This window comes from Sorex fumeus, unplaced genomic scaffold, assembly GCF_029834395.1.
Source record: "Sorex fumeus unplaced genomic scaffold, SorFum_2.1 ptg000094l, whole genome shotgun sequence".
NCBI classification, from domain to species: domain Eukaryota; kingdom Metazoa; phylum Chordata; class Mammalia; order Eulipotyphla; family Soricidae; genus Sorex; species Sorex fumeus.
Genome location: NW_026606151.1, coordinates 19,031,090 through 19,053,411, shown reverse-complemented (window position 1 = coordinate 19,053,411; position 22,322 = coordinate 19,031,090). Strand labels below are relative to the sequence as shown.

The window sequence follows — 22,322 nt, the reverse complement described above, 5'->3', positions numbered from 1 at the left end:
ATACTTCTAAAAACACAATTTCCCAATATATGTGAAAAACATCAACATCATTTATTATTAGAGAAGTGAAAACTGAAATAATAATATAGTACGTGCCCAAGGTAAAAAGGCCTTATTTTTTTTCAAACAGTTGTTCACAGTAATTCAATACATTCAATATTTCAACATCAATTCAACCACCATTATACTTTCCCACCACCTTTATTTTGAGTTTTCCCACCATCACCCAAGCCTACCCCAAAGGCATATTTTAAATAATTTATTTTTTATTGCTTGTTATGAATAATTGACTCAAATGATCCAAAAAGTTTTCCTTAAAGGAAAGTGAGTGAAAATTGTTGCATCTTATATTGGAGCCACTAAGGCCAGGAATTCAATATTATTAACATAAATTTAAGGTTTTTTTGTGCTAATCTATATATACATATATTCATGTATATATGTATATATATTTTTATTAATATTTTTCTTCCAATTATATCCCACCAAATATGGTGTGCTACTCTTGGTATATCAGTGAAGGCCTTATTCTTATGGATAATTTAATGGTTGACAATTATATACAGACACTAAGATAAAGGTAAGGTAAAGGTAAAGGCCCTCCCGTTGATCGTCGATTTGCTCGAGCGGTCCCAGTAACGTCTCCATTGGAGACTTTGTTGTTACTGTGTCTGGCATATCGAATACTCTCAGTAGCTTGCCGGGCTCTCCGAGAGGGGCGGAGGAATCGAACTCAGGTCGGCCAAGTTGGCCGCTTGTAAGGCGAACGCCCTACCCGCTGTGCTATCGCTCCAGCCCTAAGACACTAAGATATTCGCAGCATATTTATCCACATTATAGCATCACAAGAAGCTTTTCTAAAATGCTAGATTACTGGCCGGAGATAGAGAAGTTATAATAGATATCATTTATTTCAAAAAGTATTTTCAAAAATATGTTCACAACCCAGAATATTATGAAGATAAGAGGCTGCGCCTTCTTGGTGTTAGATGGAGGATGCCAAGAAGGAGCTAGAGTGAATATCGCCTTCTAGTGGGTCTATTTCTATCACCTTATCTATCTCTATCTCTGTCGGTCTGTCTGTCTGACTCTCTTGAGTCTCTCTCTCTCTCTCACACACACACAAACACACACGCAAACACAAGCACACACACGTGCACATGAATTTTACACTCACCTAGCAAATCTTGACCTTATATTTTTACTCTATGCCCCCCAAAACTCACATTTTTGTTGTCAGTTTCCTCAACAGCTTCTATTTAGTGAGGACTCTACAAGGATGCTCACTGGATTAAACTCTCAAGTGAAATTGCTGTGGTGATCAGATCAACAGTGAAACTGTTGTGAGGTTCAAAGTCCTGTTTGCCACATGTTTAAGTTCACCTTCTGACTGGGTGTGGTCTCCGCAGGAGCAACACCTTTACTCCCCAGCAATCAATAAAACCAAGCAATGGGACTGGAGCCATAGTACAGCTTATAGGGCCTTTGCCTTTCAACCCACTGACCTGGGTTTGATCCCTGGCATCCTATATGGTTCTGGGGGACAGTCAGTAGTGAGTCCTTTAGCACAAAGTCAGAAAAATCCCCTGAGTATTTACATGTGTGGTCCAAAAACCACGAAACCAAACCACACCAAACACCCAACCTCCAAACCAAGTGACACAGTAAAAACCTAGGAAGTTGTTCTCTGAGCCCAGGAAACAGCTAAGAGCCAGGGTTTTGACTTTCACTTCAGATCTCTCTACATTTCCTCCTGAGTCTCCTAGGTGTCAGGAACCGTCCTGGTCCTTGTGAATTTTTCCACATTGCTGTGATTTACTTTAAGCATATCTGAAATGGGGTGGAAAATATGTTATAGATAAGCAGGGTTCACAATGACCAGACACCCAGCTTTCCTCTTTGTTCTGTGTCTCAGGATGCTTCTCAATCTTACTCTGCAGATCCAAATGCTGTAGCAGCAGCAGCAGCAGCAGCAGCAGCAGCAGCAGCAGCAGCAGCAGCAGCAGCAGCAGCAGCAGTTTCTGCGACTGCACAGGAGCCACTAAGGCCTCATCAGTGAATGTTCTCAGCTGGAGACACAGCACCCCTGGCTATCAGTGCTCACAGAGTCTCAGTGTGGGGAAGTTTCCTGTCTCCCTGTCTGTGTCCTGAAATGAGCAGGTTGGACTCAAGGACAGCAGTGGGCAATGAAAGTTTAGTAGAGCAAAGAACTGCTCTGGAATGGGGCTAGAGGAGGCTAAAACAATGCACAACTGCTGTGGAGGACTCTTACAGGGACTGGGGCACGCAGTGTCACTAATCAGGCCTAAACAATTGCCACAACTCTTGGGTGATTTCTACCCCGCTCCCATAGACATTTAGTTTGGAATTTAAAAAAAAAATTTTGCTGCATACCTATACTGTTACTGCTTTCTAATTCTTGTATCCTGTGGCACCATTCAGGGCGGAGTTCATCTATTGACCTCTTCAGGGAAACTGAAGAGCCTGCAGATTTATATGACATTTAAGATGGTGAGTGTTGTCAGATAATCTCTCCTGGCACTTGGCCAGGGGAAAACTGAGGGTTTCACTGTCATCAGTCTTCTCTGTGTTTGGAGTGCAGGCTGGAAAGTTGAAAGACTCAGCCAAAGTCTCACTAATAAAAAATAAGAACAAGTGTATTATTTCTGCTCAACTGAGAATTACTGTTGAATGGAGGAAACAGGTGACTGCCTGAAAATAAAGCTTTTCCATATTGCAAACTTTAGTTGTAAGATTCATTATAAAAGTGAGCATGCAAGTTTCTATAATAAACACAAACAGTGACCATTGAGGGCTGATAGGGAAACTGAGGGATAGGCAGAAGTCAAGTCTGGGTCCTAGAGTTGCCTGACTCCCATGGGTGCTCCCTGTTGGTGGTTGCTGCTGTGAGGGCTGTGGGGGCCTGTCCTGGGCATCAGAGCTGCATCAGGAGTTGGGGCTGAGACACAAAATTCTTACCGCTGCAGAAGTTCAGGCTTAATCAGAACTGGGAAAATGGAAGCTATGCAAAATCATTATGTAATAAACTTTTCAAAGCATATCTTCTTTTGAAGACTTCTTGGACAGTCTTTTTGGTTTGTCTCATTTTCTGAGACCAGCCCTGCAGGTGGGGACTGTAAGACTAGTTTAGTGTTAATATGCAAATATACAGATGAATAGTGCCCAGCATCATAAGGAAACTCTAAATAAACTCACAAAGTGAGGCATTTCACATCTAATGGAAGTTTCCTTTAAAGAAACAAAAGTGGAAAAATGTAGAACTGCACATTTTGTTTGTGACTATGTAAAATGTGCAGTGTGTGTGTGTGTGTGTGTGTGTGTGTGTGTGTGTATTTGGGGGCAGACCTAGTCAGGGTTGATAGTCAGGGTTGTTCCAGGAGGAAGGTGATGCTTAGGGAAATAGGCAGTGCTGTGTTTTGAACTCTGGCTTCGCATGCAGAGCATGTGCTTTGAAACATCCAGCCGTTTGTGCCATCACCTCAGACATGCAATATTTTTGGAATGTAGTTTTGCAGCTCCCTAAAATGTTGAACAAAATCATTGCTATGTGATGCCATAGATCTACATGTATATATGTTCTTAAGAACATTGAGTATATCTTACAACAAAAACAATGTAAGATATGACAGCATTATTTGTGGTATCCCAAATTAAAAACAACGCAAATGCTCACCTATTGATGAATGAAATACATATAATGTGAAGTCTATTCAATGTAATATTGTTCAGTCATAACAGATATCAAATCATTTTTTTTCCTTTGACGTTGGAATTCAGACCAGGTATTGAAACCTGTGAAATGTGTGCATTATAATCTTTGCTGATTAGTCAGTCATGAAAGAAATTGATGCAAGCAAGCGATGTTGGAGCAAGGAGTATCTCTAGAGAGAATGATACCAAGACACAGACTAAAGTTATTCTGTATCCAGCATAAAGAATCCCCAAAGGGGCTGGAGCAATAGCACAGCAGGTAGGGCGTTTGCCTTGCACGCGGCCAGCCTGAGTTCGATTCCCAGCAACCCATATGGTCCCCTGAGCACCGCCAGGAGTAACTCCTGAGTGCAGAGCCAGGAATAACCTCTGAGCATCACTGGGTATGACCTAAAAATAAAAAAAAAATCCTCGAAACATGAAGAAGGCTAAAAATGCTTTGAGATACACAACAGAGAGTCAGATTCTGACCCCGGCCCCAACACAGAGAAAACATGAATGCTTTGGGGAGAATCTGCACAGAAACCAAGAAGCAAATGACTGTGATAAGGATATGAAAGAGCAGTAAAAGTCCTTAGTTATTCCCTTAACAACACGGTAGGTAAAGACTCTTTTTATTTATTTATTTATTTATTTTGCTTTTTGGGTTGCACCACAAAGGCCATATGCCCAGTGTCATAAATTTTAAGTTTAAACTCTTTGTTGCTACATAATATATATCATTACACTTACACTTACACTTAACTTCCCGTTAGTCGTCGATTTGCTCGAGCGGGCACCAGTAACGTCTCCATTTGTCCCTGTCGCGTGCTAGTATAGCCCAATGGCATCTGTTCGCTCCGGGAAAATGAACAGCCTCAAACCGATCGTTCATGATCTTGAAGAAGAAGTCTGAGCATCTGGTAGGTGGGTGGCCACGCGGTCTTTTGACATCCCGTGGAATCCAGTCGGTAACAGCTCTAGTCCAGCGGTCGTCTTTAAATCTCATTACGTCACCAGCCCATCTGATTTTCGACACCTTGGCAAATGAGACAGCGTCCCTGATTCTTGATCGTCCACGGATGTCAGAACTCCGGATTCTTTCTCTCATTTGAGTGAAACGTGATACTCCAAGCATAGCTCTTTCTATTCTTCTTTGGGAAACCTGAATAGCGTTCTCATCTTATTTGCGTAGGGCCCAGGTCTCTGAGGCATATGTTAATGCAGGAAGAACAGTGGAATCAAAGAGATGTGCCCGGAGCCAGAGGTTCTTCGTCCTCTTAGCTATTTCTTCGACGTTCTTGAAGGCGTTCCAAGCCGCTCTCTTCCTCCTGTGCAGCTCGGGTGCCAGGTCATTTGTCATGTTGACCTCTCGACCTAGGTACACATAGCTGTTGCATTTGGAGATGGTCGTTCCGATGAGAGCGAATGGGGCATCAGGAAGGAGGCTGTTTCTCATAAACATTGTCTTCATAAGATTCAGCTGTAGTTCTACCTTTCCACACTCACGGTCAAAGTCGGCCAGCATTTGTACCGCTTGGCTGATGTTTGGTGTTATTAAAACAATGTCATCAGCAAAGCGGAGGTGGTGTAGTTGCCGACCATCTATCTTCATCAATATATCATTATGATAGATAAAAGAAATATTCTAAGAATCAGTAAAGTAAAGTAAAAGTAAAGGCCCTCCCGTTGATCATCGATTTGCTCGAGCGGGCCCAGTAACGTCTCCATTGGAGACTTTGTTGTTACTGTGTTTGGCATATCAAATACCTCACAGGTAGCTTGCCAGGCTCTGCCGTGCGGGCGAGATACTCTCGGTAGCTTGCCGGGCTCTCTGAGAGGGGCAGAGGAATCGAACTTGGGTTGGCCATGTTGGCTGGGTGCAAGGCAAATGCCCTACTGCTGTGCTACAAGGAAAATTCAGAACAGCCAAAAAGACAGAAATATCTTGAAGTTAATCATAGTGGCATGGAGGGCAATTTTAAAAATAAAATCTTCTAACTGGCTCTTCTAGGTGATTTACCCACTGTGTACTTGATTTATAATGATCATGCTGATTAAATGAATAAATAATGAGATAGTAGATTAATCATTAGCAATGATAAGATTATGAAACGTTGGGATCCAGAAAAATCACTTGTGAAAATACACTTCTTAGCTGGAAGCTCACGTGTTTCTATTCCCCATTCTTCCCTGCCTTACTCTATTACCAGAAGAAGGACCTTTGTGGTTACATCAACTGTTCTTTTCCCTCTACCTAACTTCTGTTTATTTCAATTCAGGTAGACCTAGACAAGGTGATGGAGACACAAAGAAACAGAGTTTCTTTGTTACTGTGAACTTTTTTTCCAACTAGTGCTGTGGATCAAGAAGGTCTTCATTCCTCTCCTTCTGGTCACTCTCTTGTTCTAGAGTCCTCTCCCTGTACTTGAGCCCCATGCTGATTAAGGTTCCCTGACGATTCTAGATGTGGTTAATTCACTGTCCTTGATCATCTACCTAAATCATATCTTTGTTTAACCTTTTTATTCAATTACTTTCTTTAGTTCTTCAAATGATCTGAAGGAAATATTTGCAGTTTCATATTCTTTGAATAATGAATCAATCTTGTTTGAAAATGTTTGAGGTCCTATAAGAAATATACTTGAACCAGATTATATCAGTTGGAATTTTTTAAATCCACATGTATATAAAACTTTTTAAAATATAAACAGAAATGTAGAAAGTTTGCAAATGGATAGTATAGTTTTTTAATTGTGGATAAGTGATTGTGTAGTCATGGCTGATAGAATCATGAGACAGAAAGCTTGAGTGCTGAAGATTGTAGTGCTAACATTTCCAGAGATTTCAGGCACTTATGTATTCCCTAAAAATGCTTAAAACAATTGGAAGCACTACCAGTATTTCTAATCTTCCATTTCAACATTGCTTTGGGAGTTGGGTGTAGGATAACACTAGTTTGTTGTTTCTGCCTTGCCACAGGGAGCTTAGGTTTATTGGGTTACAACATTCACAATGCTCCCAAGGCACTCCCATTCCTCTGTTTGTCTCTTTTTTTCCCCTCCATGTTTTTCTTTAACCTCTTATCTGTATTCTGCTTCCACAACCAGTCAATCACCTTTCTCCTCAAATCAGATACTGTTGACTTGTAAGGTCAGATCCTTTCTAAGGACTCTGGATTTTGTATTTGTGAGCAAAGTATTGCTTTCCTTCTTCCCTTATGTCATTTTGCATAGCTTACTTCAGAGTAGTGTCCTTGTGTATAGACACAGGAAGGCAGTTAATGCTATGCATTTGTAACTAGTTCTTAGTACCCTAAAGGCAGGGTTCTGAAGAGGGACTGGATGGATCCAGGGCAAGCTGTGAGCTACCCTGGCATCGAAAAGGGCCAGGCCAAGTGCCATAATACTTAACTCTAAGTTAAGAGCATGGTCATGAACAAGTTCTTTCAGAATCCAAAGAATAACAACCGGATTAGGACCCTACTAGAGTTAGGAAAGACTAATATGGCCTGAGCACTGTAGTCTGGGATCTAAAGTGAGATATCCCCAGGAAAACCACTCTACAAGCTTAATGTATCTCTTAATGTGTCCGTACAAAATGACTAATACTGTTAACAAATAGAATTATGATGAATGTTTAAATGGTAGTTGGGCCAAGGAAAAGAGAAACCCACCCTTAGATGGTATTTTCCCTTGAGCAGATCTCCTAGCAGCAGATCTTTGTATTATCAGAAGGAAGGGCTTTCATATGTTGATTGTGCTACCTCACTAAGGTGTAGTTGCTACCCCAAATGCTTGAAGGTTTGTCAGGAGACCAAGGCTGCGAAAAGCAGAGTGCATGAGGGACAGTGAGACACTGGAATGGGGCACTTAGTGAGACTGGAACAGGTTCATGTGGAGAATGGAATGAAATGTAGCTGATCATCAACTGCCCTGGCTTTCTTTTCCTCCTTCGTCCACCTATTGCTATCAGCAGTTCAGGGTGTGAGAAGCGGCCTGAGACCACTGAATGCTGGTGGCGATAGAGCGCAGCACTTTTATTTTGTTGTTTGATACACAGTTGAATGATGTGCAAACACAATCATGCAATCATTATGTTTTGCACCTTGTTCTATACACTTTAAACATGATTTCATTTCATGGTGATTCTGTTCATGTTCAATCTGTGACATTTCAGCTAAAATGGACAGAAACATGGAACAACTAAAGAGCTCATTTACCTTTCAGATAATGGCAAACCAGAGAGCAAGTGTATAAAGAAAGAATTTGTATATAAAACAAATACTCAAGTTCCTATTTAGACACTAGATTTTCTAACAGGAAAATTATAAAAATTACAGTTAAATAACTAAACATTCTATGAGCCTGTCTAGAGTAACTTCCCACCACTAGTATTTCCAATTTTCCCAAACATCAATCATCTGGGATATACTTGTGTTACATTTTTCGATATCACTCTAAAATTTTCCTACTATCAAAGAAGAGCTCAGAAACATTGCACACAGTACCAATACTCTTCTAGCAAGCCTTTGGAATATTGAATGTCATGACAGACTTCCTTGAATTAAGTAAAAGTTGAGTAGAAAACTCTGTTGAGAGGTAAATGTTAGGTAACCGTGCTGATACCCAGCTGAGTCTATAAACAAAAGTCAGTAGTGGGTTTTGCGCTTTAGGAGAAAATAGAGGAAACAGAAAGATTTAACTTTAGCATGATAGGATTCCTCCATATGTTACATAGAATATTTCTTCCCTCTGTCCAAAGTGCCTGAGATAAAGGAAGAAGAGTTTTCTCTGTGAGTACAAATTGAACATCCATATATAGAGATCAAGTACAGATTCAAAGAGAACCCTGGAAAAAGGAATATCACTTCCCAAATGGGTAAAATGTAAGTGTAATATGACAGATTACTCCTGTGTTTCCAAAAAGGTCTAAGTATCTCTGAGGACAGGTCAGCGCTGTAAGTAGTAGAGACTAATAGTCTGTGGTTTCATGTATGTGTTCTTGCATCATTTCTGCTCACCTTTGTGGGTCCCATGAGTCTGAGGGATATAAATCCCTCTGGAATGATCCTGTCCTTAGTGTTGACAAAGGTTACTTTACGAAAATGGAATTTTGAGTACAAATTCTATTTTGGGGTAAATATCTCAAAATGGAGATTTCGGCTTCAAATAGGAAGACACATTGAGATGTCTGGAACTCGCATCCCAGTCAAACTTGAATGTAGGTAAGGAGGAACACTGTTTGGCTGCACCAGGCTGAGAATCCTAGATAAACACTGCTGAACAGTGAAAGGAATTGGAGACAAATTCTCCTAGATGTTGACAACGAAAGGCTAAGAACAAATACTCTGTGATTCATTTATTTCATCTTGTTTAATGATATTAAAAATCATGTTGTTCCATGCAATTTAATTTTTAAAAAAGAAATAATGAATTCCTATGTGGTAAGAAAAAACATCTTTGTAATTTGCATGTTATTTCTATATACCTAAGCTCTACAATGAAACATAGTCAAAGAATAAAATCAATTTCTTAATTTCCATTTTATTTTTTGCTTTTCTATGTACAACTTCAAGGCCTTGTATTCACCATCCACTTCACTTAATTTTGTCACAATTTCCTGGAATTTTGTAAAGAAAAATTTTTTTGATTAAAGTCTATCGTTTTGATAGAGAATCCAGTCCAGTAAAGAAAGAAAGAAAAAAAGAAAGAGAAAAAAAGGAAGGAAGGAAGGAAGGAAGGAAGGAAGGAAGGAAGGAAGGAAGGAAGGATATCTAATTAATTCACGGTCAGGGTCCTCCCGTTGTTCATCGATTTGCTCGAGCGGGCCCAGTAACGTCTCCATTGGAGACTTTTTTGTTACTGTGTTTGGCATATCGAGTACATCACGGGTAGCTTGCCAGGCTCTGCTGTGCAGGCGAGATACTCTCGGTAGCTTGCCGGGCTCTCCGAGAGGGGTAAAAGAATTGAACTCAAGTCGGCCATGTTGGCTGCATGCAAGGCAAACGCCCTACCACTGTGCTATCGCTCCAGCCCATCTAATTATTTAAATAGATTAAATTATCTAATATGTGTGAACTTCCTTCACCTTCAGGGTACTGAAGCTGAAATCAAAACCTTGATCTCCTGGTGCTGGAGTGATAGCACAGATAGCACCTGGGTTCGATTCCCAGCATCCCGTATGGATCCCTGAGCACTGCCGGGGTAATTCCTGAATGCAGAGCCAGGAATAACCCCTGTTCGTCACCAGGTATGACCCAAAAAGAAAAATAAACAAATAAATAAAAACCTTGATCTCCTAAACAACCCTGAATAGGTAGTAACATTTAACTTCATTTCTGTCCCTTAAAAACTGAGATTCATCTACTGACCATGACCTAACCTATATAAATATCTATGCAAATACCACTATCTTCTTTCCAGGGAAATACTATACGTGGAACAAGATGATAATCTCAATAGAGATTTCAGATAATATTGTGTTAAATTCAATGACCAATACCAAATTTTTTTACACATGTGGCAGTTTGTATGTATTACCCAACAGAAAGTGTCGTTTAATACCATGAACTTTATTAGAAAGCGTCAATAAAATTCAATGTGTGTTATCTCTAAAGAAACTTCTAGCACTGATGCTTTTAGTGAAGAGTCCCTAAATTTGAACCACAAAAAAAAAAAGTTTCCTCTAAGCACCATCTGGTCTAGTGCTAGAACTGTAAGCATTTCCAAGCTCTGGTGGGTTTTTCTGTTGAATCAGACCTCTGGACTATTATTGCAGAGTGACACCCAGACTATGGCAGAATTCTGGGAAGACAACTCCAAAACAATTGTAAGTGTGAAGGAACATAGGTGCAATATCTACCGAATATCATTCACTGTCACTGTCACTGTCCGTGGGCCCAAGTAACATTGTGAGACTTCTTGTTACTGTGTCTGCATATCCAGTATGTCACAAGTATCTTGCTAGGATTTGCCATGTGGGTGCGATACTCTCGGTAGCTTGTCAGGCTTTACAAAAGGGGCGGAGAAATTGAAATCCTGTAGAACGGCTTGGCCAGGTGCAAGGCAAACGCCCTACTCACTGTGCTATCACTCCAATCCAAATGTCATTAAGACACAATTTTAAATGTCTTGATATCAAGCTGTTTCTTTTTTCCTTTGGTTTTTGGCCACACCTGGCTACTCCAGAATCACCTCTGATGGTGCTCAGGGGACACTATGGGGTATCAGGAATAGAATCTGGGTTGCACTTGTACTAGACAACCATCTTCCTTGCTCTCCAGGCCCAGAGAACAAGTCTTTAAGTCATTTTTCAAAACCATTTTCTCCCTTATTCATGGAGAATATTATAAGGTTAACCAAATTTCTATTTTCTCGAGAGGAATCAATTGTCATCATGCTCTACAAACCCAATATAATGTACATACTCCTGTATGAGTATATAAGTATGCTGTTAAATTCTTCAGTAATACCAAATAAAGGGGTCTGTGAAACTCTCCAACGCATCATGTTGTTCTACTACGGGCCAAGTGCTTTACGTAAATGAATATCCTTAAGAATTATGACAACATGCTGGCTTCTTCTCATATGTCCTAGAACTTCCTCTGGTATTTGGCATTTTATGTAGTTGTCTGTTGTGCTCCAATCCTTAAACTCATCTTGAATTTCTCAGCCCAGGTACAAGAGTTCATTATTTGTATCCTCAGATTTGAGAGCCCCAATATCACTCCAGGATCCAGCAGGACCATCCACTATGCAAAGAAAAGTGAGACACCTGCCCTTTTTGGAATGTGCAATTTCTTTCTTTTACTCTACAGGGTACCCTCAGAATTCTTCTTTCCTCTGGAAAAACAAAAATATCTTTGCGGGGGGGCCCCGCTAAACCACTCTGCGGCCCGCGGAGGAGGCCCTAGAATCTGTAGGTGCAGGGAAGGACCGACCAAATGAACACAAGACACAAGAGACAGAGTACAGTTTAGAAACAGAGAGAAAAAGGGACAGGCTTTATTGAGGGATACAGACTGTTTATATAGGTTCTGGGATAGCACAGTCACAAGGAGAAACAATATAACCATACATGGTAAGGTCAGCAACAAGAGCTTTACTTAACCTTACTTAACATTCAAGATAAACATTTGTACATCAAAGGGTCTTATGGCAGTAGGTGCATCCTGAGCTTTATATTTGCATGTCAAAGGATCTTAGGCCAGTAGATGCATGCATCCTGGAGGTTACTATAGATAAGGCCAGATAAGATAACTGTCAGCCTGATGTTATGTGGCTATAGATCAGGTATCCACTGAGATCAGGAAGTCCTGGGAGACTGTCACCAATGTCTGTCCCAAGCAGTTCCTAACATGGGAACCACGGCCAGGATTTATGAGAGGGCTCTTTGCTTCCCACTTATCTTGAACACCTGTTTCTCTCCCCTACTGAATATCCTACTGGTATGGGTAAGGTATAAGGAGAAAGAGAGGGACACCAGGACACCCAATTCATTTAGCAAAGAATTTTAAAAGTTGTCAACATGATGGACAGACAAATAATGGAAATGGAAAGGGGTAGAGATTGAAAACATTTAGAAGGGTTTCAGGAGAGAACCTTTCTCTTTCATCCTTCAGCTAGGCCTGTCAGAGAGCAGGGATAGCACTCTGCCTACTTCCTTTAGGCGACCCTGAAAATTCTAAAATAATTCCAGTTCATTCTTTTATCTCAAGTGCAGAAGAACTTTCTCTAAGTTGACAGAGTAAGTTGAGAAGAGACAAGGCAGGTCGGTGTCTTTGCTGGACGGCCCACCCCCACCCCCCAGCAGTTCCCAACATTTTGGCTGAGAAAAAGGCTTAGATTACATTTACTGGAGCCAGGAAATTTTCTAGGTCAGCCAGTGTGATCCTTGACACCAAAGCTACATTGAGGGTTGAAGACTGGGTACATCAGGTCAGTGGCTGCCCTTTATACAGGCCAGCAGCATGTGAAACCCAACCCTGCATATGTGGAACCTAGCAGCATGTGGAACCCCCTAATCAATGACAAGATGATCCCTTAGGCAGAACCAAGAGCACAGCTGTCTGTGGACGCAACCCTACCCCAACCCCTGCCAAAATAAAAAATATTCTGTATCCACATCTCTGATCATTATTGATTCACCTAATTTCTATAACTGTTGGATTATAACCCTCAGTGTTTTAGGTTTCATCAATGAATTGCCATACTTCTTCCTCCAGAGAAGCATACATACAGTGCTCCAGTAGAAATGACATCTGTGCCCATATGTTCATTGCAGCACTGTTCAGAATAGCCAAAATCTGGAAAAAACCCAAATGCCTGAGAACAGATGAATGTTTAAAGAAACTTTGATACATCTATATAATGAAATATTATGCAGCTGTTAGGAGAGATGAAGTCATGAAATTTGCTTTTAAGTGGATACATATGGAGGATATCATGCGAAGGGAAATTTATCAGAAAGAGAGGAAGAGATATAGAAGGACTGCACTCATTTGTGGAGTATAAAATACCATACCATGAGACTGATATCCAAGGACAGTAGATACAAAGGCTAGGAAAACTGCTCCATAGCTGGAAGCCTGTCTCATGAGCAGGGGTGTGGGATGGAGGGGTGGAGAAAGCAATCACTAAGAAAATGAGGAATCGGTTGCAAGATATAAAGCCCAAAAGGAGAGAGAATATGGGGGATATTGTCTGCCATGGAGGCAGTGGGAAGGTGGGAAAGGGGGGTATATTGGGGATATTGGTGGTGGGAAATGTGCACTGCTGGAGGGATGGGTGTTTAATTTACTCTTGTGTGACACAGAAACCTATCCTAGCATCTGAGATTAAATGCTTTAGTTCTCCCAACTGTCACTGTCCTCCTGTTGTTCATCGATTTGCTCGAGCGGGCCCAGTAATGTCTCCATTGTAACAATTGTTACTGAATTTGGCATATCGAATGTGTCACAGGTAGCTTGCCAGGCTTTGCCATATGGGTAAGATACTCTCGGTAGCTTGCCGGGCTCTCCGAGAGGGGTGGAGGAATCGAACTCGGGTTGGCCATGTTGGCCACTTGCAAGGCAAGCGCCCTACCCACTGTGCTAGAGTATTTCGCCCCACGGAAGAGCCTGGCAAGTTACCCATGACATATTCGATATGCCAAACACAGTAACAACAAAGTCTCCAATGGAGACATTAATGGGCCTGCTCGAGAAAATCGATGAACAATGGGAGGACAGTGACAGTGACAGTTCTCCCGACATCTGCACAAGACACTGCAAGGAATGATGAATGGGGATTATTTCAGCACTTTGCTGCTCAAAGAAAAGATTTTTATTTTTTTAATTAAAAAAATTTTGAATTCTTACAAATCTTTATTTTTTTGTTATTAGTGAATCACTGAGAGGTACAGTTACATACTTATAAACTTCTGTGCTTGCATGTTAGTATACAATGATTAAGTACCCATATCTCCACCAGTGCCCATTCTCCATCACCAATGATCCCAATATCCCTCCCTCCACTCCCATTCCACTTTTGTTCTCTCTGAAAGGTTTTTATTAACTAAGAAGAAATCACCTGTGGGAATTTACCTAGGCTGATAATTTGTTTCATAAAATTGAATTCACTGAAAAGAGGAAAACAGGACTATATGTTCTTTGTAACTAAATAACTTCCCCCTAAATCATCTGTGCTTTAGAGGGAAGTATTGTTTGTGCTACTTGCTTAGAGTCTTTATAATCATTCATTTCATGCAAATCTATTAGATATATACTAAGCTTAGCATCTGTCTAGGTTATGGGAAAAAGTGAAGAAAGCAACCAAAATTTCTATCATCAGAGTATTTGAATTCTTTTCCTTTGAACTGGATACAGTATTAGGATACTGTGCCCTTTTTTCTACAAATCTCACAGATCCATTTTTTTACAAATATTTTAAAAGCATGCTGACTAAGTGTACAGATCAGAATCTTCACCAATACGGAAATAAGGCCTGATAGGCTCAGAGAAAAAGGCCTTTGGGAAGGTGAAGATGTGGGAGCCAGTTACCACGTCATAAAAGGAGATAAGTCCGGCCTCATAGTCCACAAAAATCCCTATATAGTTAACGTGCTGCAAAGAAAGAGGAGTTAGGGGACATGTAAGAGCTATATAGCCATAATCTTTGCAACGTCTGATGGCCCAGAATCCAGACTCAGGATCCCGTCTCATGTCATTGTCTCTTGGCACATTTTCCTGACAAACTCCGACATCCCACTCAGGTCCGCTTATACTATATATTCCAAAGTAATGTTTTCCTAAGGCGATGGTCTCATATCCCAGGACACAGGGTAAGTCTTTGAACCTAGCGGGAGTCTCATGCTTCACTTGGGGTAATCCACCAGTCGCCCTTTTTTCATCCTCGTTCAGAAGTAGGTGACTGTGCGCTGTATCTGGATCTAGAGTAACTTTAACTGCAAACAACAAATAAATTAAAAACGATAGAAAACAAATTGACATGGTTACTTCATACTTAGTCTATTCCAAATATTATCAGCCCATGCTTAAAAAAACTGCTTTGGATAGTCTTTCTAGTCATTTTATCAAAATTCAGTCACTGTCACTGTCACTGTCCTCCCAATGTTCATTGATTTGCTCGAGCAGGCACCAGTAAGTAACGTCTCACAACAAATTGTGAGACATGTTGTTACTGTTTTTGGCATATTGAATGTGTCACGGGTAGCTTGCCAGGCTTTGCCATGCAGGTGAGATACTCTTGGTGGCTTGCCATGCTCTCCAAGAGAGACAGAGGAATTGAACCCTGGTTGGCCGTGTTGGCCACATGCAAGGCAAACGCCCTACCCAGTGTGCTATCACTCCAGCACATCAGAATTCATTATAAAAAGTAAAATAGAAATCATATCAGTCACAAAGAATGGTGGGGAGGATTGAATAGATAATATATGATTAATACTGGGCAGGACTGTTCTTACGAGGCATTGGAAAATATCTGGTAATAGTAGCAATATACTACTAAGTCTCGAAGTACTCTCGTGTGCTTACTCAGCATTATTTCTATCTTTCTCACAGTAATATCAGCAAAAGAACAGATGAATATATTTGACATTTTTCCTTATTCTCTTCTCCCAAGCGGTCCCGCCGTTTCCAAATGACACTGACACAGTATCAGAATGGGGAAAGACAGTTATTTAAATACTTCCTTATTGACACACAAGATGTCATTGGGGCCTCAGGACACATGGGCACTGAGCAACTTTAAGTATAAACGTTCTTTGATTTCTCATGAACCATAAGGATTAGTACAAGAGGATATGCCAAGTACAAATATACCCCAAAATGACCTAAGTAAAGGAAGAGAAAACTGGGATAGTCATAAGAGTACTACCCAATAGGACAATTTAAAAAATAAAACATGATAACAGATTGAACCTAGTGATTTAGTCACTTAGTCACCTAATTTGATTAAGCACATTTATTAAACACCAAGCAGACCAGAAGCACACAGGAATTAAAGAATGTGGAAACGCTTCTTAGCTGTACTTTTGCTTGTTTGTTTTTCTCTAAACCACTCCCCATCTTGTAATGCCTTATCTTTATAACCTCAGGACTTTTAGGAAACTAATTTCCTTCCTTCTACCTGACTTCATTTTTCTTACCAACGAGAATGCTGGGGAGAACGTGTGAAACAAAGTGGTGGAGTGACAGTCATTACTATGGAAGCTTTTCCCTAGTGATCTGAGAGTCTGCACTTCTCTCAGGTCACACTCTCTCCTGTTCTTCAAATCCCTCTGCCTATATCTGAGGCCCAGCATGGTGAGGACTCTAATTGCTTCAGTGTTCCTTATTCCTTATTCAATTTTCTAAATATAAATAAAAATATAAATATATTCTTTGTTTAACTCACTTATTAAACTCTCCTCAAATGAATTATTAACAGGATCTGATGGAATACATTTGGGATTTCATTTATATACATTGAATAATCTGGAGTGATCGCGCAGGAGGAAGGGCATTTGCCTTATACCTGGTTGACCAGGGTTCAATTCCTCTACCCCTCTTAAAGAGCGCAGCAAGCTACTGAGAGTATCCCACCCTCATGACAGAGCCTGGCAAGCTACCCATGACATATTTGATATGCCAAAAACAGTAATAACAAATCTCACAATGGAGATATTACTGGTGCCTGCTCAAGCAAATAGATGAACAACCAGAGGATAGTGCTACAGTGCTACTTTGAATGGTTAAAAATAGACATTATTGGAACAATCATCAAAATTGGCTAATGAAAAGAAAATCAAGGCAGGGTAAAAAATAGAGGTACAGATTCTTCCTCATAGAAGACATGCAGATGTCCAATAAGGATATCAAAAATGTTCTCCATCATTTACTATCAGGAAAATTCATATCAAAATGTTGTCCCGCGGGGAAGCTGCGGCCGGTGTCCCCGCTGGAAGGTGTCCGGTTCGGCGGGAAAGGGGCACAGGGCTGAGAGAGAGGAACCGCAATCGTGGCTCCCCCTACCCACCTTAGTCATTCAGGATTTAAGACTAACAGTTGACTGTGTGTAATAACCCCCCTATTTGGGCAACTTTGTATAACAACTTTCAGGACCAGAGACCTATCGTGTACAAGTTACGGTGAACTTATGCAGTAAAAATAATGACTTTTATGTTTATTATTATAGTTTACTATAGCAGTGTTAATGATGCCATCAGATTTGTCCTAGAGGCTCTTGTTTTCTGATCTCACTTTGAAGAAACAATTGGCTATGTAGGGACTCGCATGCACAAGCATTTGAGAGTGTTCTTCAGGAAACACAGGAAGGCATCTAGCCTGCAACCAGCAAAGAGCTACTGCCAGAGGTCCTACATGCCATCAAGAAGTGAATTCTACCAATAAGCACCAAAGCTTGGAAGTGCATTGTGTTATTCTCCAGATGAAAACATCACCCCGGCAATCATGGTTATTAAAGCTTTGTTAGACTCCAGTACGAGGATTCCTCTGAGCTGTGGCCAGTTAACTGAAATTTGTGAGTTTATCTGTTCTTCTTATTTGTGGGGAAAGGGGAGTTGACGCCACACTTGGCTTTGCTCAAGACTTACTCCTAACTCTGCACTTAGTAACCAATCCTGACAAAACTCAAGGACCATATCAGATGCCAGGGATCTATCCTGGGTTAGCTGCATGCAAGGTAAATACTTGATTTGTGATACTATGCTCAGGATTGACACTGCACTATTTTTAAACACTAGATTTTCATTATGTTAAAAATGAAATTTTTATAGTGGTTGTTATTTTATAGCCTAACAAATCATAAACATATCTTTGTTTGCAGAGTACTTTTTTTTAAAGAAAATGCAATTGTAGGTTACTTGGAACTTAAGCAATGATAGAAAGAATGAAGAAACAAACAGAAAGTTTTCGAGTAGGTAGCTATTGGATTTCAAATGGTTCAAATGTGTTACCTTGTCTAGCTCTAAAACTGCTTGTAGCATAGTCTTCACCTACCTTTCTACAATTACTCTGTAAATTGAATGATATAAACAAAATCATTGTTATCCCAAACTTTTCTCTAAGCTTTGTGTAATTAATGATTTTTTAAAAAACTGTCACAGTGCACAGAGTGTGAAGTGTTATTATTTTGTTTTTTATGTAGGACAAATATAGAGGATATTTCCCTCGGAGACACAACTAGTGAACTGAAGAGAAAGAGCTAAAGAGTCATCAAGTAAAACAATACTCTACCTAGAATCTACCCAAAAAAGAGCAATAAAATGTGTTGCCCAGTATTCCTCCCACCTGTATTATTTTGGGAATTTTAGATGTCACATACCATAATCAGTCTCAAACATTTTTATCAATTGATGGGAAATGCTATCAAAATCAGGCATAGTGTGAATATCCAATGAGACATCCTCTGGTTCACTTATCACCATAGCAGAAATTCTAGAGAAGAAGAGTCCAGAAATTTCATCAGAGTGATATTCCATTGGATTCCGCAAAGCTACTCTCCCTCCCTCCTGAATTCAAAGAGCACTCACCTGTCCAAAGTGTCTGTCACATCCTATAGACCAAGAAAGATAGAAGTTGGTATGGAAAAATTAGCATTTCATAGAACTTTGATGGGTGGATGTTTCTCTATAATTATATCAAGGAATAAATGCAGTCATTCCACGTCTATGAATTAGTGAATTCCCAGGGAATAATTACAATCCCAATTTACTAACACAGCATTCTTCTACCTTTCCAAACCTTTGGTTCAACACCTGTCTGCATATCACTCCACAGAATAGCAGTTTAAGCACTGCAATACAGCATTTATATTCAACTTCTACCCTTGTTTACCTTCAGCAGTACATGCACAAAGTCTGAGAGAAACACTGGACCAGTATAATATCATGAACGTATCTGATCAACCACAGAGAATGTTTTCTTTCTTTGGAAACATGGGGAGTTATTACTTCTACAACCACATAAACTGTGAGCTGCGTGTAGGTAGATCAAGAATTGTCTCAAACTTGCTCATCAAGCACATACATTTTTCAATCAATGACCTAATTTCTTCTGAAGATGTCAGAATAGACATTGTTTGTCACAAAGGTCCTTACAGATGAATTCACATAGAGCCCTAAAGACGGACTCACATATGTGGTAGCAGCAGACTAGCACTGAGGTCCAAGTTCTTGCTGTGCCACCTCCATCCTTTATGAACAGAGAATAAGGACTTCCAGGTTTTTATCACAATGTGCAATATCATTACTATAGCTAAAACCAGGCCTCCGAGTATCTGTTTGAGCAAGATACAGGAACAAATGAAGCAGAAAGCTTACAATCATTTTGGTGACTGGCTTTTAGCCCCCAAGAATTGACAGGAATATCTTTAAGGAGATCATTTAACATGAGATACCTCAGGAAATTAGACAGAGGCTAACAGATGCATACCAAAGTTCTCCTGTGGTTCCCTGGGAACTGCCATATCTATGCAAGGGGCCTGTTTTGTGATTTGCACAGATGCTTTACAGATTGTCAAAGGACACACATATACAGAATTATGTGTTTAGTAGTAAACATTCATTTTAATTCTCCATGCTTGTGTGCATTTTGAAGAAACAAGGCAGCAGGCCAGTACTCCAAATTCCTCACCAGTTTCTCTAAAATCCCAGGAACTGACACCTTCATCTATTCCTCCATATGCACAGTCTCACCTGCAGTAGTAACTCCTGGGCTGAGCCCTGGCATTTCCTCTCCAGTTCCAGGATGTGTTTGTTCAGTTCCCGGCTTTGCTCCTCCAACTGGAATTCAATTTCTTGCAGTCTCTTAAGAACTTCCTCTTCTTCATTCTCCAGTCTCCATAGATAAGATTTCTCCTCCATGTATAGTACCATATGAAATATCTTAAAGCTGCACTCGATAAAATTTCTTTTATTCAGATTTTCAGACTAGAGTGAAGAAAGCATATTCCAAACACAGAGTAATGTTTATTTTTAGATTAAAAAATCAAAATATAGTAGTTTCATTTATGTAGAATTAAAAAGAACTTGTAGGAAACAGGAAGTTTCTCTCTCCAGATTTGGGTTTCTCTACATGCTACTTGGAGTTTTTGTCATGCCACGACCCATGAGTGTTAAATTGAGAAAAAAAGGAAATACGCTGTGTCAAGAAAAATTAAAAGCTCACACAAAGAGATCAGTGCGGATGTTTGAAAAGACATAATTATAATCCTACTGACTTATTAAATTTGAGTCTAGACTTCGGGATTACATCAGTGTTAACAGAAAAGCTCTGAGCTTCTCTCATGAGTAGTCTGGTCAATCCAGAAATAGACCTAAGTTTGCAATTGTAGGTGTAGTTGAACCATCTTCTGCTCATCCTCAGCAATTTTTCAAATACGAATTCTACCTGCAGAGATTCTGTTCATTACAATGATTAGTTTCTGAGCATGGAAATTGACAGGCCAGATTCTGCATTTTGGTAAATTCTGAGTTGGAGGTCTACACCTCATACGGGATAGTATGTTGAGATGATTAAGGATTGTAAACCAGTCAAGATGAATCTAAGGAATGAGAACTGCTTCTGCTTCTCCTAACTGATATTTGGACACCTCAGCAGTTACTTTTGTAAGGTCAATAAACAGGAGTTCAATTCTCATAGTAGTAGCCAACCAGGAATATTAAAATAAGTAATTTGGGGTTTATCTGTTTAGTGTAGATGAATGAGATTAATATATTCTTTTGTTTTGCCTAATCCTTCTATGCGTCTGATCTTTAGAGCTAACATATTTGAAGTCAATGAACTCAGATTCTTTTTTTGGGTGAGTCACATCCAGTGATGCTCAGGGTTTACTCCTGGCTGTGTACTCAGGAATCACACCTGGCAGTGCTTAGAGGACCATATGGAATGCTGGGAATCGAACCCAGATTGGCCGTGTCCAAGGCAAACACCCTACCCTCTGTGCTATTGCTTCAGCCCCTGAACTCAAATTTTTACCTGAACTTTTGCAGTTTGCTTTCTTATATTTCGTTGCCATTCCTTTATTTGCAATTCTTGTTCCCTCAGACATGCCAAAGTTTCCTGGAACTTTTCCTAAGGAAAAATTGTTTGATTAAGGTTTTTTAATTGGACAACTTTTTATTATATATCTCAGGGGAGATCACAGACTTTAAAACTTGTATAGTTCTTATACATTTTCAAGGATACATTCTGAGGGACTTGGATGAAGTAAATATTTCATATTCTGAGAGAATACTATCTACATAGAGTCAGACTATGGAGGGGTTGAAGGGTGGGAAGGCAGCAGGAGGGAAGCTGGTGAATTGGTGGCAGGAAATGTACACTAGAGAAAGCAATGGGAGTTGGAACATTGTATAGCTGAAACCCTATCATGAAGAACTTTGAAATTGTGTACCATGGCGTTTCAAAAAAGAGAATTAATAGACTGAATTATTTCAGGTCCATGAATGCAAAAGAGGAATGGGTTCTTGGTCAAGCACTCTGGGCACTACTCACCTTGTGGCTTTGACAGGCATCTGCAGCAAGGACCGTGGTGTGCCCTTTGTGCTGAGCTGACCGCTCACAACACCAGCAGATGAGCTGACCATCATCTTCACAAAACAGGTTCAGCTTCTCTCCATGTTCTTCACACAGATACTCCTGCTCCATCTTCTTAATGTTGCTAATGATGCTTTCTAGCTGCTTACTGGGCCTGATGCTCTCCCTTTGAAACTGTGTCCTACATAAAGGACACTGAAAGATTTTCTGTGTTGGTGACCTCTGTTGTCGTTTCTCAATATTTTCTAATATGCAAGAATGGCAGTAGATGTGTCCACAGTCTATGATCACTGGCTCAGTTATCAGCTCCAGGCAGATGGGGCAGGTGGCTTCCTCCTTCATTGTCTTAGCTGTGCCCGAAGCCATAGTTTTTCCTGAAAATCTTTAATTCTGAAATAGAGGTAGAGATCAAGCAGATGAGATTTTTTCTGTAAGCGATGGAATACATGTCACTTGAGTATGATGGGACTGACACTTTCAGAGGATGAATGAGGTATGGAAGACAGTAGTACTATAATAAATATTTTAGATTGCATTACATTTTATATATTTAAATTTAGTGTCTCATTGT

The 22,322-nt window shown here is 40.2% G+C and overlaps 1 protein-coding gene across 1 annotated transcript; it reads right to left on the bottom strand.

Annotated features, from left to right (window-relative positions):
- Window positions 1-14,653: 14,653 nt before the first annotated feature.
- LOC130040131 (E3 ubiquitin-protein ligase TRIM38-like) lies at window positions 14,654-22,117 on the bottom strand. Its single transcript, XM_056132150.1, has 6 exons — window positions 21,710-22,117; window positions 21,191-21,286; window positions 19,909-20,142; window positions 18,745-18,767; window positions 18,537-18,649; window positions 14,654-15,156 (listed from the first exon to the last, which is right to left on the bottom strand). The coding sequence occupies exons 1-6, from the start codon at window positions 22,115-22,117 to the stop codon at window positions 14,654-14,656; spliced, it is 1,377 nt and encodes a 458-aa protein (XP_055988125.1).
- Window positions 22,118-22,322: the final 205 nt, after the last annotated feature.

What these genes read in the sequence shown, in the direction of transcription:
- LOC130040131 (XM_056132150.1), bottom strand. Translation starts at nt 22,117, where the DNA reads ATGGCTTCGGGCACAGCTAAGACAATGAAGGAGGAAGCCACCTGCCCC. An exon ending in ATGCCTGTCAAAGCCACAAG is followed by an intron (nt 21,287 to 21,709) that starts GTGAGTAGTGCC and finishes ATTTTTCCTTAG; the next exon opens with GAAAAGTTCCAGGAAACTTT. An exon ending in CCCAGGAGTTACTACTGCAG is followed by an intron (nt 18,768 to 19,908) that starts GTGAGACTGTGC and finishes CTTGGTCTATAG; the next exon opens with GATGTGACAGACACTTTGGA.